The 20620-nt window shown below is 46.1% G+C and overlaps 1 protein-coding gene across 1 annotated transcript in view; it reads right to left on the bottom strand.

The window, feature by feature from the left end:
• Positions 1-3968: 3968 nt before the first annotated feature.
• acbd6 (acyl-CoA binding domain containing 6) overlaps positions 3969-20620 on the bottom strand; it is a 29284-nt gene continuing 12632 nt past the window's right edge. Inside the window, exons 7-8 of the mRNA XM_076022883.1 lie at positions 7253-7283; positions 3969-4790 (exon numbers count right to left, since the gene is read on the bottom strand). Of these exons, the coding sequence (XP_075878998.1) occupies positions 4636-4790; positions 7253-7283 (186 nt within the window). The 3' untranslated portion in view covers positions 3969-4635. The remainder of the gene's footprint in view (positions 4791-7252; positions 7284-20620) is intronic.

Here is a 20620-nt window from a genome sequence, read left to right as displayed (position 1 = left end):
GTACATCCGTGTGAAACTCATTTGTATGCAGCAACATGCAGCACTTGTCTGAGAGCGGGCCAACCTAACCCAAACTTAAGTGTTATCGATTCCGCTGTGTTTTAGCTGTTCCTGTTACATTATAAAAACAAAAAGCAAAGAGTCAGCCGGCGGTGGGAGTTTGCACGTTTGCATAAAACGCCACAAATTGAACAGATTTTTATTTAGGCATTGATTGGCCCAGCCATGGGAAATAATGGATAGGCTCTAATAGTACTGCCTTACAAAGATAAAAAGCTGCACAGACAGTTAGGATAATTTACACGCCACTTACAGCACTAGTATACAAATAAATCTGTGGGAACTCCACCACTGTTGCTTTCGCAAAGATGACAAACACAAGCGCAAATGCCATTATCATTGATCGCGAGGCTTTTATTACAAACTTCCTGCAGGAAACTGTTTTTTTTTTCTCCCCCCCCCCCCGCTTTTCCTGAGGCAAAAAGGGGTATAAATTAACATGCAAAACGGAGAGGATTTCTTTTGGCTCCAAAGTCAATCTTACAGCACGGAGACAGGGCATTTTTCTCCTCAAGTGACTCCCACCAGCCTGCAGTGAACAATGAGCCACAGGATGACTGAGTGAGCCTTAAAGAGGGGCTGGAGTCAAACGGAGGCCTCTCAATGACACCCTCAAGGTTGCGAGCGCGGCGCTGTTTTAATATGAAACTGGGTCTTTTCCAGTCGTCAATGATCTGCCTGGACGGACTGGGTGTAAAGGAGGTGATAACCAGCGGTGGAGTGCAGACCACACAGAGTATACCCACTGTTTTTCAGTCAGCATTGCCTCACGGTGTTTATGCTTTGCTGAATAGTGGTGCTTGGAAAAAAACGACATGAATTAAGATTATACCCACTTGTCCAGGGGTGATAATAACACTGTATGCCAGGGGTTATAATAACACTGTATGCCAGATGGGAAAAGTTGCCTCAGTGTTGCCATAATTCTTTAGATTGGTCTCATACACCCTTCTAGAGCCTATTGCCAATAGGTGATTGGCTGAGTGTTGTAACCCATTTGAGTGGACCAATCATTTTATTGCCAATTTGGCGAAGGAGCCCCAGATTGGAGTTGCTAGTGGTGCAAGGGGTTAACTAATTAGTGATTGTTGTGAATTAGTTTTTAATGCAAACCACTGCTACATGCACACTCACCTCTGTAGCAGCAGCCGCTAGCTGAAGCAGTGTTCCTTCATTGTCTTCTTCAGTGGATTTTAAGCCGCAGCTTGCAGTAGCCGCTTCCCGGTTTCTGCCAAAAGGAGGCTGATTGGTTACAGGATCCAATTGAGTTGAGAGACCAATTGAAAATGTTTTCTGTTGGAGGTTGGCAAGATGGCACATAAGGGTACAGAGGAAGAATCATCATCACTATCGTCAAGGAAAGCGGGACAAACTGAATTGATGGGAAAAGACAATACAGTATGACCTTAGTGGGGTCATACTCCAGTATGTGTTGGCTTTGGTCTAACAAGAGCATAAGCTCAGGTCTCTGGTGTGACTGGACAGGACAAAAGCTTTACATAACCTGCGTACACAGCCCCAGAGCTCGGCCTTGGCAGTGCTCACTGGGATCCGGGATCCGGTAAATTAGCCGGGATATTAGTCTTCCGGCAGCAGTGAGATTTCTGCTTACTGCTGGTTTCCCAGGCATGCTGCTGAGGTTGCGAGTGGGGGAGGTGGGCCGGGGTGCAGCATAAAGGATTGCAATAGGTGCCGGCCAGAGCCTTTTATAGGGGAGAAGCAGAGTGGGAGAGAAGAACCGTGTGGCGGACCCAGAGGAAGGTGGACTATTCACACAAAATAAATAGCTATATTCACAATGATGAACAATGTGAAGCACTCGGTCAAAATTAAAACAAGTACATGAATGAATGCATTTGCATATATGTGTTACACGTTTAATTTAATTGGGTGGAATTACATTAATTGTAGAATAGAACAAATTTTTGGAAAATCCACTCACCTCGTCGCTTTCTGTTCTCCAGTGGGAAAGATGCAAACTTTGTGTTGGAGAAGAAGCAGCAAGTTCAGCTGTTGCAGATGAAATGAACCTGCCAGAATTTCAATCATTGACCATCATGCTTCCTGGAATGAAATGTTTGTACTGTTTTTATTGACATCTAGAATATATTGCCTGTTTTTTTCGTAGTCCTTCATGATGGAAACACAGCTTTGATTGTAAAAGCATCTTAGCATAATTTCTGGACTTTACCTGAAATATTATTATACGCATCATTATACGAAGACTAGCTCTTCTTTAGAACATCTTATTATAATATATACAAATTGATGTTTTTTTTTTTTTTTTTAAAGCGAGGGCTCCAATAAAGTTCTACTCAAACTTCACCGCAATATTAAAGTTTAAAAAAAATACAAAGTACAAAGTAGTAGTACATTTACCATGAACACAAGCTCACTACTCCAGTTAATGTAGTTTGTTATTTCTTACCTGCCTGCATAAATATTCATAATGCCTCAGCAGGACTGGGCCTGGCGCTGTGTGTGTGTGTGTGTGAGTCTGCGGTTTGGACGGGGACGGGGCCGTGGTGTCAAAAGTGAAAAGCTCAGAGGAAAATTGAAGCTCCATAATGGAAGCATAATGGGCTTAGTGTCAGAGTCTCGCAGACGAGCCAGAGGGGGTGCGCAGGTCTGCCGTCACCCTTCCTTACCTCACAGCGCCGTTAACGGGGTTTAGGAAGCAGGAGGAGGGGTGGGGGAGGGGACGAGGAGGAGGAGGAGGAGCCCTAAACAGGCTTTGGAGGAGGTGCACCGCCGCCCTGACGGCCGCACGCCGCTGGAATCCAGAAGGATAACATGACGGCCGATCGTCGCATTGTGGGATTGTTGCGCGACGCGTCTCGCACTTGGGTTGAATGCTCAAGGAGGGTTTTCTTCTCCAGCCATGCAAGAGGCTTGTCCTTACAATTTTCTGCCGTCGCTGTGGTTGAAGTCTACACAGGTGAAAAGCGGCACTTTGGGCCTGGGCCCTGCTGGGAAACGGGTGTAGATCTGGATGCTGTGATTGGCTGAGATTCGAATCTCAATTGGCTGAGGAGCAGTGTTGTTGGGATTACTCCATAAAAGTAATCCAACTACCATTAACTGATTACTGAATACCTTAACTACTTTGTTTTGTAAGTACTCAAGTACTGCTGAGGAGAGAGCACAACAGCTGCCCGGGCAGAGTTTTGACCAGAGTGACCACCAAGGAGGGCATTTATTGCCATCGCAGATGTGTGAGTGACACACGGGCGGCAAGCGGACACGTTCAGACGGTTATCTAACACCTCGTGGGAAGGCAAATGAAGCAGCGAGAGGCGGATGAGGACGGGCGTGTGCGCCAGAGACGGATTAAGCTTTGTCCTGACTGTACAAAATGTGCTTTTACATCTTCACAAGGCTGTCATTAAGATCCAGGAGCCAGATTTAGTGTATTATGATCTGGAGGAGGAGTGTGTATTTGTATGTGAGTGTGTGACAGACAGACAGAATGCGCTGAACAGAGGGGTTTGAGGATGAGGATGAGGCAGATTTGGACTCAGACCATGTGTTGGTTATTTTTGGAAAACATCCAGACAGCATCTCTATGACATAATATGACTGAGGCTGCTTGGAGAGTCAGAGGCAGTGCTACTTGTTGAGCTGAACTGAATTTACCTGATTGGAAATGAATGTGTGTTCTACTTCACAAGGTTAACAATTAATTATTATTATTATTATTATTATTATTATTATTATTATTATTGTTATTATTATTATTATTATTATTATTATCGTAATTAAGTAGTGCAGTGCCCACATACGCACTCTCACACACGCACACACCACAGACAGAGAATTGTGCGCTGTATGAAGAGATTAGCTTTGGGTTTCTCACATTTGTGTTATTATATGTCAACAAATGAAGAGAAAACAAGCCAGAGACAAGAGAGTTTTTGAACTTTAATGAAATAACTGTTTAAAGCATTCTGTTTTGTCAAGTGTATGTATGGGCCACAACTGAATCATGAACAAATGGTCGGAGCAGGCTCCATCCACACTGGCCTCGGCCGGAAAAATCAAAAGATACAGTATGTAGAAAATCTTCTATTGCAGTATGTTATTTTATATCACAATAATGACTTAAATACTGTGATATGACTTTTCAGAGGTTTAATATGATGTATGGATGCAAGGTGTGTAGAATGTCTCGTGTTTACTTCCCCATGTATTTTAAATACCAGACGTATTTCACATGTAATATCTTCTCTCACAAGTCCTTTCCTTTCAGTGCAGGAATGATGCAGTCAGAGTACAAACACATTGTCAGAATCTCATCTAGTTGCTGCAGTACCTCATCACCTGGTCCCGCTATCTCTCACTCAACCCTACAGCAGGCATATAAAGCTAACACGGTATTAATATGAATACAAAATACAGGCAATGTGCTTCGTTTTATGTGTCTTATCGAGTGGAAGAACCTCACACCACTTCCATAGTGCTAAGTCAACTAAATCAAACTCACCCCAAGTATGTAAAAACAAAGTCAAATTTAAAATCAAGAAAAACAAACTGTTGCAGGGCAGGACAGGTAGGGAGACGGGGCTAGCGGCTGTTTTAGCCTTTCGGGGCCGTGTACTGGCGCAGGAGCGAGGAGATGGCGTTGGACTCGGTGACCTCCTCGGGGAGAGAGCCCTCCATGTCTTTGATGGACGGGTCGGCGCCGGAGTTGAGCAGGAGCTCCACGATGTCGGCAAACTCGCAGGCCGATGCTTTGGAGAGAGGAAATAAAAGACAACGAGAGGTGTTGGGAGGAGGGAGAGAAACGAGCAGTAAGAAAAAGTGTTTAGCTCAGAACACTGAGGAGCGAACCTGACGTGAACATTTTACAAATCCACTGAATTTACTGCATCCATCTCGTAACAAGGAGGCCAAACCTGAGAGGCACCGTCTGTCTGTGACACTCAAGCGGACCAATCAGATTGCTGCAAGTTCAGGCAGGTTGCTAATGCTGAAGGATTCCTAAACACTGTAGACTTCTGAGGAAAGTCTTCAGGGAGCTAAACTAAATACTTGGGAGTAAAACAAATATGTGTTGTCTCTTGTGTTGCCTTTGAATGTGAAAATGCATCCACTTCAAGTGTGACCTTGACGGCAACGATGGTTCATTTCTTTAGCTGCGCTCTAGTTTTTGCGCAATTCTAGGGGTAATGAAAACACAGCTACAGTCTCACAGTCGCTTCCTCTGTTTTCTTCTCTGTCTGGCAGCTTAAAAAAATTGCTCTATGCTGGAGGAGGTGGAAGAGTGAAATGCCGGCCGTGAGATCTGATCCAGAGGAAAACAACTGCTGTATGCATCAGTCGTTTCGTAAATGGACCAATATGTTTTTTTTTGTTTTTTTTTGGGTTGACTGACGCCTACCGCCGAGCTCCTGCTTCTCGCCAGTAAATTTGCCTCCTTCTTCTTCTCCTCCTCCACCACCTCCTACGCACTATAGTTGGATAAAGCGTATCCAGCGCGGCAGTTAATGAAAAGCCCATCTGCGGGGCCCGTCGCTGACACCGGCCCGGACCTGTGATTCTCTCCAACACTTCATTTCTGCCCCACTGGCAATTTGTGGCCCCGCTAAGAGGCTGCGCTCCTCTCCTGCTCCCTGCTGCCGCGGAGGGGCTTGCACTTTCTTAACCCAGTTAGCGGCTCCCTGCTTTCCCCCCCTCAGCCCCTCCTGCGCACCTCTCTCGCCTTTGGCACCTCGCCCCACCCTCCCCTCCCGTCCCCTCCACTCCCACCTCGACCCCCCTAACCCCCACCACCTCCCGTCCTGAGTGCTCGTCTCTGTCGGTGTCAATCGCTCGCTCCTCTTAAAGGGCCGGACTGGCTGCTGTGCCGCTATCGCTGATGTCAGCAGCCGCGCTGATTGACAGCCGGGCCTCTTAACCTCCAGCCGAGGGCTGGCTGCTGGTCTGGCTGCGTGTTTGTGTGTGTGTGTGTGTGTGTGTGTCATTGCACGGGTAAAGAGAAATGATGATACATTAGAATGCATGCATGCGTGCAGGCAGTGTGTGTGTGTGTGTGTGTGTGTGTGTGTGTGTGTGTGTGTGTGTGTGTGTGTGTCGTGCCCATGAATGCTAAGAGGTGTGTGAGTGTCGAACGCTATGAGAAACCACTTATCCTGCAGCCGCATCACACTAACAAAGCTTGGCTTATTTTAACTGCCGCGCTCTCAGTCCCCCTCCTGTTGCTCCCCGAAAGTATTTTATTAAGCCAGCAGAATGCAAGTCTGTGTGTGTGTGTGTGTGTGGGCACGTGGAGGGAGTCTGGCCTGGGCCTTGAGCTGTAAAAAGTGGCCGGCCCTCTGGGGAGCCGTAGAGGAGGAGAACAATTTATGGTGAGCAGTAAACCCTCAATTAATCACTTGCCAGCCACTGTGGCCCTGTGCAAAGAGAGGTGCGAATGAATTTTCATTCTCTGCTATTTGTCTCTTTGAGTTCATCGCTAATGTTTATTAGTCATATTTTTATGCCCCCCCCCCCACACCACCCCCGCCGTCCTCGAGGCTTTGCTCTTCACGCTGTGCGTGCGTGCGCGCAGATCTCGAAACGCAACGTGCAGATTCTGACACCACCAGCCAGCAGATGGTCCAGCCGGTCACGCACACACACACAGAGGCACGCCCACCCACGGGCTCCGAGGACAGGGGAACCGCCCCTCAGGGACGTGTGTATGTGTGTGTGTGTGTGTGTGTGTGTGTGTGTGTGTGTGTGCGCGCGCGTGTGTGTTGGTGCACCAGAGGGTCAGGGGAGTCCGAGGGCCGCCGCTGATTTCCTCTGGGAGGCCTTGCGATTATTACACACACAAAAAAAAACAGTCTTCTCTTCCACACGCCAACACACACACACACACACACACACACACACAGAATCAAAAAGAATGAGAGAAACTGTGCGGAAAAAAGCATGGAAAGTAAAGATGAGGAATGAGGGAGGGAAAGGGTGATAAAAAGGACAAAGTGCAAACGGAAAACGAGATGCTGAGGAAAGTCTGGGCACAGAGAAATAACAGTGAGCGGTGAGGTTTTACAAAAAAGTGCAAGCGACCACCTAAAATAGCCCAATGTGTAATATTTATCAGCAACTGGTGGTAGAAAAGCAAATTTCAAACAACAAAACATTTTTAAATATTTTGGAGCTCAGAGTCTCAGGGCTGTTGAGGTAAATTAAACCTGCTGCTTACCATAATGTAGTGCTGTCTGTCCTTCATTGTCCTGCAAGACAAACAACAAAACATATAATTATCAAAGCGCAATCAGGAAGAATTGAACATAAAATCATACCAGTCTTCATATTTGTGAGAGACAAATAACACAACACTTTTAATCATGAAGTTTACCAGGAGTTTGATGGGTTGAACTTTTTGTAATGACCTTCTTTGTGTTGAGTGAGTTAGCCACTCTCAGGGTTTTATGTTTTTGTTGTGAAAAGTGGGTTTATTGCCAGATGAAATATTGATTCGAGGAGGGGGGAAAAAATGACCTGCAAACAAATCTTCCACCCTGACCCTGATCAACCTAAACCAGCCTCAAGACTGAGTGATTTTTTATGGAGTTATTTTGTCGTCGGTAACAACAACAGGGTCTTTTTTTCCCCTTGCAAAAAAAAAAATCAATCTTTTAATAATCCTTACTTAAATGTTTATTTTTTAAAACAATTGAACTTATTATTTTAAACATTTTTTGTTACCGAATATTATTTGACGTGGACAAACTAATACATGGTGCTCTCTTAATGATATTTTTGTTTTTTAAATGTTCTGTTTTAACGCGCTTTAATATCATGTGTTGTGTAAATATGCACAGTGCCACGCAGGTTAAGAAACACATTTCTGGACTCTGCACGCTGAAGGAAGCCCAGCAGAGAATTGTCTGCACAATCCACCACGGAGCAGCAGGTGACTTGAAATAAATGATTAAGCCTAAATGTTAATGGAGCACCTTTTGATGACTGCTGCTGGACGGCCGATCATCAGCTGACGCTCGTGCACAATAAAAAAAAAGACTTGGAAAAAATGTACAGCTTTACTGTTGACGCTTATTAATCACCTTTAGGCTACTTGACCCTGACACACTGCAGTTCATGGACAGGGGGGACGGGGGGTATCAGTGAAGTGTGCACGAGTCTGACAGTCAGTGTGTGTGAGTGTGTGTGTGTGCCTGTGAGCAGCTGCCAGGCAGAGTGTGTGTCCTTTGAACAGTAAAAATGATACCGAGGGTCCAGGGGCCAATAGTCGTGATATAACTCTTGTGAGAACAGGGGGGAGGGGGAGTTGGGAGGTAGGAGAGGGGGAGAGAGTGGGTGGGTGGGGGAGAGAGAGAGAGAGAGAGAGAGTAATAGAACACAATATATGACAGGCATCATCAACAGGAGCTGCAGCTCTTAATCACTGCTCCCGGCTGCCTTTGCACCTCATAATGATGATAAATGGTCAAACTGTTGCCTTCATTCTCGCCGCTGAGGCCGCCGCCACCGCCGCCATTAAGGCCAAGAACAAAGGTTCGGGCTCCCCGGTGGTAACAGATTAAAAGGCGGCAAGGTGTGGTGGTGACATTTTCCCTCCCGCGTTGAAAAATGTCTCTGCGGTGGAAAATAGTTCCAAAGCGAGTCCAAAGACTTTGGGCTTGAAATTATTCATTAGCACCTGCTCCTCGGCCCACGGACACCCCACCGTGCCCCACCCCCGCCCCGACTCTTCTTGTGCAACCTCCCTGTTCTTGGGCCGATTCCTTGTCCTCCTGATCCTCCCACCTCTTCCTCTTCCCACCTCTCTCATCTCCCGTCTTTAATTACCACTTCCCCGCCGCCATCGAGCCTCTCTGTCCTCTTAACAACGTCCACCTTTCCTTCTCCTCCGACAATTCAGCTTCCTCTCAGTCTTAATCGCTCTTCTTTCCTCGCGCCCCTCCCGCCCCCCAAACCTTCAGAACCGTCCCCCTCGTCCGTCTGTGGCTGGCCCCCGGTTGTAGTCCTGATCCTATTGTTGCGCTACTCCTCCCTCCACCCCCTCCCCCACCCCCTCTGTCTGTCTCTCCGGGGCAGCACTTCGGGGACCTGCTGATTGGATTAGAGCTCTCTATTCCCTCTGGGTGGATCACAGAGCACAGATGCAAATCACCGCCGGCGTAGGACGCGTGGCCGCAGTTCAGCCAAGACAACAATGCTGTCTGTGAGTCACATCGCGAGCTGTGATGTATTGTGGACGTTGTGTCTGTCCCCCTCAATGATTTTGATCCGAGGTAGGGAGGGAGAGACGCAGGGAGGGATGGAGGGAGGCGGAGGGGAGAGCCAAGTGTGTGGAAGGTCAAGCTTTACAAGGCGTTTCTGTAAACATAAAAAGAGGAGGCTGCTCTGCCAACTAGTTTTTTTTCTTCTTCTTAGTTTTGTTAGTTTCCGTGCACACAGACGCGCGCACGGAAACTCAGACATGACAAAACCGATAAGAACTTTATTGGGGATGTGGCCCAACAACATGAAGGTCAAGGGTTTGATCCGGTGCAGACTTTGCAGTTTCTCCCTGCTGCAGAAAGTGGATGTGTGGATACTTTACTGGTCACATGTGCATGGCATGCAGTGAAACCTCTGCATTTTGACCCATCCTCTTCCACAAGGCACCCGATCCAGACCTTCATCAGTGCATTTGGTTTAGAACATTGACCAGATGCGTTTTTTGGTCAAGAGCCAATAGGAAAAGCTTGTGAAGGGAAATCATATCCGATTGGACCGACGTTCAGTTTGCCCAGTCAGGTGAATCCCTGGGAACTAGTACCAGGTTGGAACCAGGATTCTAAACCAGGTTTCTAAAGCTTGAGGCTTCCCGTTGGTGCTGCACTGGATGTAAGAACGATAGAAAACAAGAAGTCGCCTTGGCAACCAAAAAACTTGGCAAAGGATTTCTTTAAATCGATAAGCCAGAGGAATGCCTCATTGGTCCACACCACTTGTGCTTTTGTTGCCATCAGCCATGATGCCGCAGCTACTGTGTGGTACATGCGCTTCCTTTCTCCCAATCTGCATCAAAACCAATTCAAGTGAGCAGAATAAAGTTTGTAATCGGATTGAAGACCTTCTCGGCCTGAATGTTTCCGTTTTTATCGCTCTTCTGCGCTTCCCTCCAAAATGGACACGCACCATTGTGTGTGTGTGTGTGTGCGGGGTACATGCTTGCTGCATGTTCATGTGAGGGGTCAGTGGCCTGTCCTCCCAGCCCTCCCTAATGCCCCTGCATCCAGGATGGAGTCTTGATGGAATCACAGGAAATTGGATTGTCTTCCATTTGCTTTGGAAGCGGCCTGAGAGAGACACTCCCCGGCACTCTCCCCCAGTACCTGCACTTTTCTGCTACCCTCCATCCACCCCACCACCACCCTCTCCGCTGGTGAACCCATGTTCCCATCCCATTATGGAGGCATGTCGTACTGAACCCCCAAGCTTTTACATGTCATCCAAAGTTTCTCCTTGCGATGCAGAATCGCTGGGCCGGATGTCAGCAGAGTGCTCAATAAAGCAGCCGCCTGCACAATCCCAGAAGCAGCAGCAGTGGAGAGACCCAATGCTGTGTGGTGCATCACCCTAATAGAGTGGAAGCAGTATGCTTTGGGCTGGTATAGATATGGATTGTTCCAGTAGTCCAATTGCAGATTTGCTGAATTTCGGTTGCACCAATTTATCTTTTGGGTTGCGCATTGTAAAGATCAGTGGGGTGAAAAGATTGATGAAAAAAGACAGCAGAGCATGGATGAACATGGTCCTACCCATCCATTCTTTGGGTTTTTTTGAAGGTGTAGAATGATGAAGTAACCAGTGCACAACTGGTCCAAACAGAACAAAACACAAAATAATCAACCTGACGCAACTTCATGCAGCAGAGTTTGTGTTGAGGCTTCAGCTTCTTTTCCTCTCTCGGTGAACATTTCAGCACTCAATCACTTTTAACTTCCATCGTTTTTTGCAAAACAACAGTGCTGTAGAACGGAGCACCTGTTTATCTACGGTGTATCATCTCTCTGCATCTCCCACTGCAGCCTCTTTATTCTTTCCCATTTCCCTGCATTTCAGCAAACTTTCTCTGGGCTTCTCCTCCCCTCAGGCTCCCTGCAACAGCCCCTCATCTCGCTCTCCTTCTCTCTCTCTCCTCCCCCTACCGTGCCTGACAGCAACATTAAACAAGTGGGGAAAAATGGACAAGCAATTATGATTTATGGGCACTGCATGCAGCAGCTGCTGACTTTTATAATGACAGTGGTCGAGGGAGGGAGAGCGCGGCGATACGTGTGTGTGTGTGTGTGTGTGTGTGTGTGTGTGTGTGTGTGTGTGTGTGTGTGTGCGTGCGTGCGTGCGTGTGTGCGTGTGTGCGTGCGTGTTGGACTGCAGGGTGTGTATGAGGATGAGGAGGTGAATCGATAAGACGACTGGGATCATTGGTATGCAGATTCAAGCAGAGAGCATTATGATGAGCAGGTGCAATTAATCAGAAGCAGAATGCAAATCCGAGTGAGACGGAGGAGAAGGAGAGCTTCGTCACTGTGGAGCCAGCCACAGGAAATGGCCATATGCTTCACACACATTATATTAATGATTATAATAAACCCACGTGCATTTCTCGTCTGTAAGGAAAAATAGATTTAGATTTGAAGCAGATGCAGATGCAGATTCCACAAAAGTGATGGAGGCATCACCTTCATTGAGGTTTACAGTCTTAATTTATACGCTTTGGTCATCTGCTTGCTTTGGGAGGCTCCTTGTTGTGTGTGTGTGTGTGTGTGTGTGTGTGTGTGTGTGTGTGTGTGTGTGTGTGTGTGTGTGTGTGTGTGTGTGTGTGTGTGCGTGCACCTAGGGAAGGCCCCTTGTGTTAAAAGGATCTGCGGACCAGGGCCGTCCCTAATTGAATCTGGCTTCTCTCTGTGCGCAGGGAGAGGTAACCTTGTCGCTCAGCGTGTGATCACCGGCACCCACGGTCAAATTAACCTGCCGCCGCCTGGGAGTGTCCTTCAGGTGCCCCCGCTGCTCCACCCTCCCCCCACCCCCGACAGCCACGGCTGCAGTGAGCCACCTCACGCTACAAAAGGGGGGGAAACCCTTCTGAGAATTGTAGGATTTTTTTCCCCTCCTGGTCAGAAAATGTGGTCTAACATATATCTGGAGTCTAGCTCTTTGTGATGTCACAGAGGGGTCTAGAAGCTCCCCCTGCCCCGGTTAAGTCAGGGCTCATGGTGGCTTTGTCTTTGTCTCCTTCCAAACATGTGGAAGGTCTAACTTGTGTTGGTGTTTTTGTGGAGAGATGTGAGGATTTCTGATGAAGCAGAAGCAAGAGGAACAAGAATATTGTGTGGAAACTGACAAAAAAAGGACATTTAAAATGTGTCAAAAGTCTAAAAAAAAAAAAAAAAAAAACAGAACTACAACGCACCTGAACCTCAAGGTCCCCCGCTAGCCTGCGTGGTGAAAGGCTGAGCACACGTGCACCAATAATGCGTCTCTCGCCTTTCAGCGTCCAAGCGAACAAAAGACACCTTTCTTTTTCTCCTAAATCGTCTTTCTCCCTAACCCTATTTAACCCGCTGCCGTTCTTCCATCTGCCCCTCCACCCAGCGCGTCGCCGGCCGAGCTGGCGGGGTTCCCGTGGGACACCTTAGCCTCCATTAAAGCCATCAGAGAGGAGGATGAGCCCGGGGCCGAGAATTAACATCGCCAACGGCCCCCGTCCGTCCGTCCTCCCGCCGCTCGTCGACGATGTTTAAAAAGAAATATATGAAATAAATAAATACATAAAAGAGTGTAATATGAAAATCAATGGACGGGCGGCGGAGGCCTGCGGCTGAGGCATTTGGAGTCGGGGACTCATAAAGCTGAGTACTGCGGGAGACTGATGGAAGGCAAAACACTTACTTTGTTTATTCTCTCTCCTCCCCACTGCCTGCCCCCCGACTCCGCACCCCTTTCCCTCCCCTCCCTGTCTGAAGCGGCCGAGGACAGCTTTAATGCCCCTCTGCAATTTATGTGGATGGTTAAGAACGATGGAAATCAAATAGTTGAGTGTAGGCAAGGCCCAGTGAGTGGCCAATAAGAAAGAAACAACAGCTGATGATGGCAAAGAGGAGCGTTACCTGCTGCAATGGCTCTTCAGGCAGCACTAACACTGTCAAGCCGCCGACTCGTCCTCTGAGTGCTCGCATTATACATTCATAATTGTATCTGTGCGCGATAGGCCCTTTCATCGCCGCCGCCGCCACGCAATGGCTCCCGTTCCTCCCCAAGGATGTCGAACGTGCAGCAAGCAGTGATTATGAGCAACGTAAAAGCATGTCTGAGCGCGACTTGTAAAATTTCAAGAGCGTTCCTGCCCTTAATGCCTGTGTGTTAAATCTGACTTGGTAGTGAGTGCACTGATAAAGGTTTGTCTATTCAGAACATGCCTTTTCTTTGTCATAATATTTATATGAAATTATAAAATAAGGGAATAATTGGTAAAAGTATCTATGTGAACTAGGGCTGTCAAACGATTATTTTTTTAATCGCGATTAATCACAAAATCTTTATAGTTAACTGCAATTAATCGCGGTTTGAATTGCATGTCTAAAATTCTGTTACTTTGCATTTCAAGGCAGTTTTAACCCCATTAAGTAAAGTATTTCTTACCAGAAATCGCCAGAGGGAGTAACTACGGGTTGGTAAAAGAGACAAAAAAAAGGGGTTTACGCTGGGTTCACACCGGACGGGGAAGCGCCGTAGCCAGCCCACTCTATTGCTCTCTTGTGTGTGCGTGCATGAATTCTGATCCTAACCGTGACTCGGACCCCAATCCTAAACCTAACCGTCACCCGAGCCCTGATCCTAAACCTAACTGTGACCTGAGTTCTGATCCTAAACCTAACTGTAGACTCAGACCCAAATCCTAACCCTAATAGTCACCCAAGTCCTGTTCCTAAACCTAACCGATGATTGATTGATTGATGTTATTTAATTCATGCTTGTAGTGGAGCCTGGGCTACTTGGACCCTCCATCTCTTCCGATGAGAGTTGGAAAGAATCTACGAGACTTTGTTAGAATCTATGTCACTTCCTTATGAATCTTTGATACCATCTAGCCATTACTGACATCTAGCCCTTGTTAACACCATCGGTTAACAAGGGCGCCGAAAAGAAGCGGGCTCAGTTTCCGATTCCGGTGTGAACCCGGCAACACGTTTGAAATGCGATTAAAAAACATTAACACGTAATGGATTGCATTTAACTAATCGCGATTAATGCGTTAACGCTGACTGCCCTAATGTGAACTTTATACAATGTAGAATCAGAACTAACACTTAAATATTTTTGCTTTAGTTTGCCTTCGATTCGGTTAAATGTGGCCTGAAATAGAACACGCTTTGGAGAAAACAACACCGGTTGGTAATACTTTACCATAACAGGTCTTGTCATGTGATCCAAAGCTCACTAGCGCTTCTGTGTTTATCAATCCATTGCTTCTTATTTTCTAGCTTTGTTCCTCTGGAGCCTCCGTTCCCACCTGGCTGCCTTCTCTTCCTTAAAACCTCCTTTATTCTCCAGGGACGGGCAGCACAATTACAGAGCGGCACGCAAACACACAGATGTAAACCCGGGCAGACACACATGCGCACGCACGCAATTATGACGAATCTGGCCTGCTATTCGTTATGACTGGCCTGACTGAGCCATTAGTTATAGGAGGCAGTGCACGGAAAGGGGAGGGATACCAACGTGTAATAATGCCTCTGCCATAGAATTTCAATCAAGTGCTTTGTGTGCGCCTGTGTGTGTGTGTGTGTGTGTGTGTGTGTGTGTGTGTGTGTGTGTGTGTGTGTGTGTGTGTGTGTGTGTGTGTGTGTGTGTTCCATTTGAATCACATGAGTAGTTGACACTAAGGCAGGGAACACAAAGCAGAGTTCAATTGTTGGTGTTTTCTTGCTTGTTTGCTGTGAGTTCTTAAATAAAAAGAGATTAAACATTTCAGTGCAGAGTATCTACAAACATCCATCTATCGCTGCAGCTTGCACATAAAACAGTCAGGACTTGATAGGTAAGGTATAGAACACTTTTCAGTGGAAGGACGTGTATGAACATGCAAATGCTTCAGATTTGTTCCAGGTTGATTAAAATGAAATATTCTCCTGACATCACCTGATTTGCGAGCCTTGGATCTGGCACAAACCTGGACTCCCTGATTTAGGGAGCTGTCTGTCCTTACAGGGGGAAAAAAAACAAAAAGACAAAACAAAAACAGGCAGCCTTGAGCAATTTGGTAATTGCTGTGCTCCATTTTTTTTTTCTTAAATAGAAGTCAACCATTTTCATTTTTCCATCCATCCCTAAAAACATCTTCACTGTGACACTTTGTGGTGACAAATGATTTTCAAACCGACTACCAGCTGCAGGTTGTGCACATTGGTGTAGGCAGCGATTTCATAGACGGTGCTAAAGAAAGAAGAAATATTTTGAAATGTCGAGCACAAGGATGGAAGGATAGTGGCTGTGTTGATATTGAGCAGAAATATGCAAACGTTTGGCTTTTTGAGCCCAAAGCTACAATGGAATATCAAATGGCAACCGCGTAGCAGCGTCACTGCTCGCTGGCTGAGCTCCACTTCTCTGGTTTCTCTGTGGGTGTGTGGATACGATAGAGTCGGACTGAGTCCCCCAGGATATAAAGTAGAGTCAGAGAGAGTCGTGTGACTGTGAATCACTCGGGGTACTACTTACGCACACAGAAGCACTGACGAAAGCCCACACGGAATAACTAAATTAAGCACCAGACAGAGTTCCACCTGAGATCTTGAGCGCTTCCACTGGGAATTATCGGCCCGTGTGACGGCAACACATTTTTGCGGGCGATGATGAAAGAGGACAGCCCCCCCCCCGATGCTCTTGTTTGTAACAAGCACCCTGAGTGGTCGAGGAAATCGAGGAAAGGAAGAAGAGGTGGACGGAGCTCTCGACACCTAAGTTAGGTGTTTCTAACTGAGGTTTTCAGCCGAGAGTGAAGCACGGTGATATCTTCTAGTTCCTGGCTGTAATGCTCTTACACTGTGCTGGGACACAGATTCAAGAATAGCCATTTGGTCTGTTCACTAAAAATAGACCATGATGAAATCGTGGCAACGTCAGAAATTTGGGATGACCTTCTCTCAGTGTGACGGCGGCTGGACCTGCGCTGATCTTCACTCACTCGCACGCACTTCACAGTTTGTATTTTGTTTCTTGTGCCGTCTGCGCATGGGAAACTTCCTGTCATGCCGCGAGGTTATCAGGTTATGCAGTGTCGATTGAAAAAATAACATGAGATCCTGAGTTACTGCTATACCGGGATCCTCGTCAAAAGCGCTGGTTGGTAGCTGCGGCAATCAGGGCCATCGAAAAGAGACTTTGTGACTTTGCAGACATGAGCAACAAGAACAGAGACCAAACAAAGACAAAGATTTCACGTCCGCGCGGTGATCCAGCGAGACGTGTTTCCAGAAGTAAATGCAAATATAAAATCAAAGAACTGGATGACCGTACAAATTTAATAACAAATACCAATCCAGACATCCCAGAAGGCTCCAAATGCAGATTACGTATAGGAGACTTGTTGTGTGCTCTCCAGCCACCAATTGTAGGCCGTCCAGTCAGATATTTATTACTATTGATCTCGCTGGTCCTAGCTGGAGACTTTTGTTCTGCCGGCTCGAGGCTCTGACCTCAATTAAGTTATGAATTTCTATCTGATAGACTGGGAGCGCTTGGGGCCTGCCGTGGCCATGCTACCATGCTGGATTAATTAGAATTAGCGGTGCCGCGAGTCACCCTCCCCGCCTCATGGATCATGTTGTTTTAATACAAAGTGGAGGCAGAGGCGAGGGAGGGATGGGGTGAAGGGGACGGGAGCTTTGCGGGGGAGGTCGGGGTGGGGGTGGGGAGAGTGATGAGGAGACTGGGGAGAAAAAAAAAAGAGAGGCAGATGGAAAAGGCAAAAGAAGTGGAATAAATAAAAGCAGGCGTGAGTCGGGGAGGAAAAGCATTGCAGGAGGAGGCCCACCGCCCGGTGTCGCCTTCTCCTTAAAGCGGCCCACTTTGACTTTAAACCCTCAAATCATGTTCCCTTCCTGCCATTGTGTGTGTGTTGTGTTAACCTGCGCCTCACCTGGCTCCTGCTCTTTGTTCGCCTAATGCTACTCTTCCACCTTAAAGCCCGGCCCTCTAAAATACTGACCTCCATGGCAACCCTGCGGCTTGTGGTTAGGGTCAGAGGGAGGTCTGGAACCAAAGTTTGTGGTGGTGGTGGTCTGGGCGTGTGTGTGTGTGTGTGTGTGGGCAGGATGAGGTTAAGCTGTGGGTGTGGGATTACACCGTCTGGGCAGAGAATGACCACAGAGGGAGCAGACGCAGCACACAAACATGTAGTCGCTTGTGTGTCTGTCTCGCAACAATTGGTCCGGTGTGAGGGCGCAGGTACAAGGGGAAACTCAAGCAGTGCTAAGATTTCATGTCCGAGTCTTCAATACTTGTCAAAAGAAGCATTTCAGCCGTTTATTAAGTATTTGCAGAATTGCATGAGGTGCTTTTTACTGTGTGCAAAACACTAAAGGCTTATTTTATTTGCATCGTATTGCCTAATATATGCATTCTGAAATGTGTTAATGTGGATTATATTGTAGAATATATCTACCAGGATGGCATAAATGCATGTTTTGCAGGAACGAAAAAACAACAACGGCTGGACAATTAAAAAAAGTTTGGACACACCCTATAAATTGAATGTCGTTTCTTTCATTGTCATGACTATTGACATAGCAGTTTCTCACTGAAGGCATCAAAACTACGTATGAACACACATAGAATTGTGTACTAAACAATAAAAGTGTAAAATAACTCAAACGTGTTTCATATTTAAATTCTTCAAAACAGTTATTTAACATCTTTTTTTTTTTTTTATCTTGTTCATATATTTGATGTCTTTGATATCTATCATCTGCAGTGTAGAAAGTGGTAAGGATTAATAAAAAAAAAAAAAAAAGCATGATGAGAAGGTGTGTCCAAACTGTTGACTGGTAGTGTATTTCTACATGCATATGACACAAAGCACCAGACACTGTACAATTATTTCTTTGCCTAACATATAAGCAAAGCCAGTAGTGTGACGCAATGTGCAAAAATGTCTAAAATCAAAAGCCAAAAATACATTTAGTTCAGTAAAATTATTTTTGGAGTGATGTACCTCTACTAGTAGTCAAAACAAAACTGATCATAACCCTAATTAGAGCTGCATTTGAACTGTGTCACGATTTTCACAGCCCTGATATGATGGAATGTCTTTAGCATAAGCTAAAGCCCCATTAATGCTCTTAAATACATTCTAGCACACAAAAAAATATAAGCCCTGTGTTTTTAAGCCTTAATTTCCATTATTACACTAAGTGAGCTTTAACTGTCATCTTTCCCACAGCTCGTCCAAACTGCCCCACTTTCCCCGTGGACGTGCGTGCGTGCGTGCATGCGTGTCATCAGAAAGCTAACCAGAGCCAGAGCCTGACCAACAACTGGCAGGTGGCAGAGCTGTCCACACACACACACACACACACACACACACACACACACACACACACACACACACACACACACACACACACACACACACACACACACACACACACACACACACAGCTACCTATTGTAGTCCCGTCGCTGCCTTGATCCTGGATTAACTATCAAACGAGCTCTTAATGCAGGTTAGCAGGGTTTGGGAACAATTCGCTCAAACAATCAGTTGATTAATGGCAAACGATTTTCCTCCTGTGCCCGGCGAATAATAATAATAATAATAATAATAATAATAATAATGACGACAATAATACTTTTTGTTTTGAACTCTGAAATCCCTCTCCCTGTTTCAATCAGCAAATTAAGCATAAATCACTTTTGATCTTTATTTACTGCTCGCTGTGCTGTGCGGCTGGAGGTCAAGGGAGATTAGTGGTCACTGTAAAAACAGAAAATCCTCGGTTGCTCTCATGAACATAGAGACCTCGACATTGCGTAAAAAAAGAGAAGATCAGCCAATAATGAACATTCTATCCTTCCTATTCCTCTACTATAACTGGCTGGAAGACGACTTTTATGTTGTTTTTTCCAAGCAGATATGTGATGCGGCTCTAATGAGCAGTCTATCGTTTTGTAAGCTTTACATAGTGAGATAATTTGGCGTTACGGGAGAGAGGTATGATTTAGCTGACGATATTTTTCTCTCGGCCACCTCTTCGCCACCTCATAAATCTGCTCCCAGGAACTCTGCTGCAGAGGTCCAGTGTCTTTAATGTTCAGCCACGGCCGGATTCCTCTGCCACCACCAGAGCAGGAGGCAGGCAGGTGAAAAGGGCCCCCGGTGTATCAAAGGTCATTGCAAAAATCTATCTGACGGAGTTCATAGAATTTACGCTTGTGCATATTTCCAGATATGCACAAAAAAAAAAGAAGAGGAAAAGCAGCCGCAGAAGCACAAAGCCAGTAGATTACTGTCACCTCTCTATGTGTTTGAGTTGAGCGCCGACCCCGTCATCTGTCTCACTGTAAACAATTAATCTGCCAAGTGTTTTCCTTGATAATTTCTTTAATCTAATAAACGTCAAAGAAAAGGAGTTTTATTACAAATTCTCAGAGCCCGGTGACATCATCACACTGCCTCGGTCAATCAATCAACACGGGGAAACAAAGTGACTCCCTTTTTGCACTCTTGCTTGCGGAAAAAGAAGCAAACAGTTCAACGGATAAAAGCTGCACGTCTGAGGAGACATTTGCATACAAATTCAGAGTGACCAAACGAAAAGTGTAAATGCATCTTGGTTAGATATTAGATTAGATTACATATTCTCTTTGGACAAACTAATATATACAGAATGCTCTTTGCAGCTGCAAAAAATATATACCAAAGTTGTAAAATCAGGCAAATGTGCAGAAACAACCAAAAAAACCCTGTAAACTCCAGTTTGCCCGTCTGTTATAAGAACCTGGCAAAAAGATTTACGAATCGGATTCTTGGCCAACTGATAAATCTTTGCAGTCATATCGGTTTATATTTTAACATGCCTGTAAATAGGATACATTTTTTTTTTCTACAAAAGGACAAAAGCCTCATTCTCTACCTCAATCCCCCTCTGTCATCCTCTAAATCATTAGTGAAGTGTTCCCTAGTTATCCCTGCTGTTAAGTCTTTTATGAAGCGTTTGGCACAAATCCACCCTTTTTGCGTGGAGACATGCAAAGCACACAAAAAAGAAAAAGGGGGGGAGCCACGCATGACCACAAAAGAGAAAGTCATTTGTGAAATGTCCTGATTACGTGGGTTGTGCAACGTAAAACAATTTGCCTGATTACTTCCAATTGATTCGGCCTTACAGTTAAAGCCTCAGCGTGCGGCCCGGCGGCAGCGGTGAGTCGCTGCCGCGTCCCGCCGCCGCCGGCCCAGAGAAGAGGGAGTAATTTCTCCGATGTGAAGCTGAGCCAGCTTACGACCAGAGCTAAAGCCTCCTGGATGCTGCTAAACCTCCGGGAGGCTAAA

This window comes from Nelusetta ayraudi, unplaced genomic scaffold (genome assembly GCF_046127955.1).
Source record: "Nelusetta ayraudi isolate G7.1 ecotype Tasmania unplaced genomic scaffold, CSIRO-AGI_Nayr_v1 ptg000013l, whole genome shotgun sequence".
NCBI lineage: Eukaryota > Metazoa > Chordata > Actinopteri > Tetraodontiformes > Monacanthidae > Nelusetta > Nelusetta ayraudi.
This window is presented reverse-complemented; position numbering and strand designations above follow the sequence as displayed.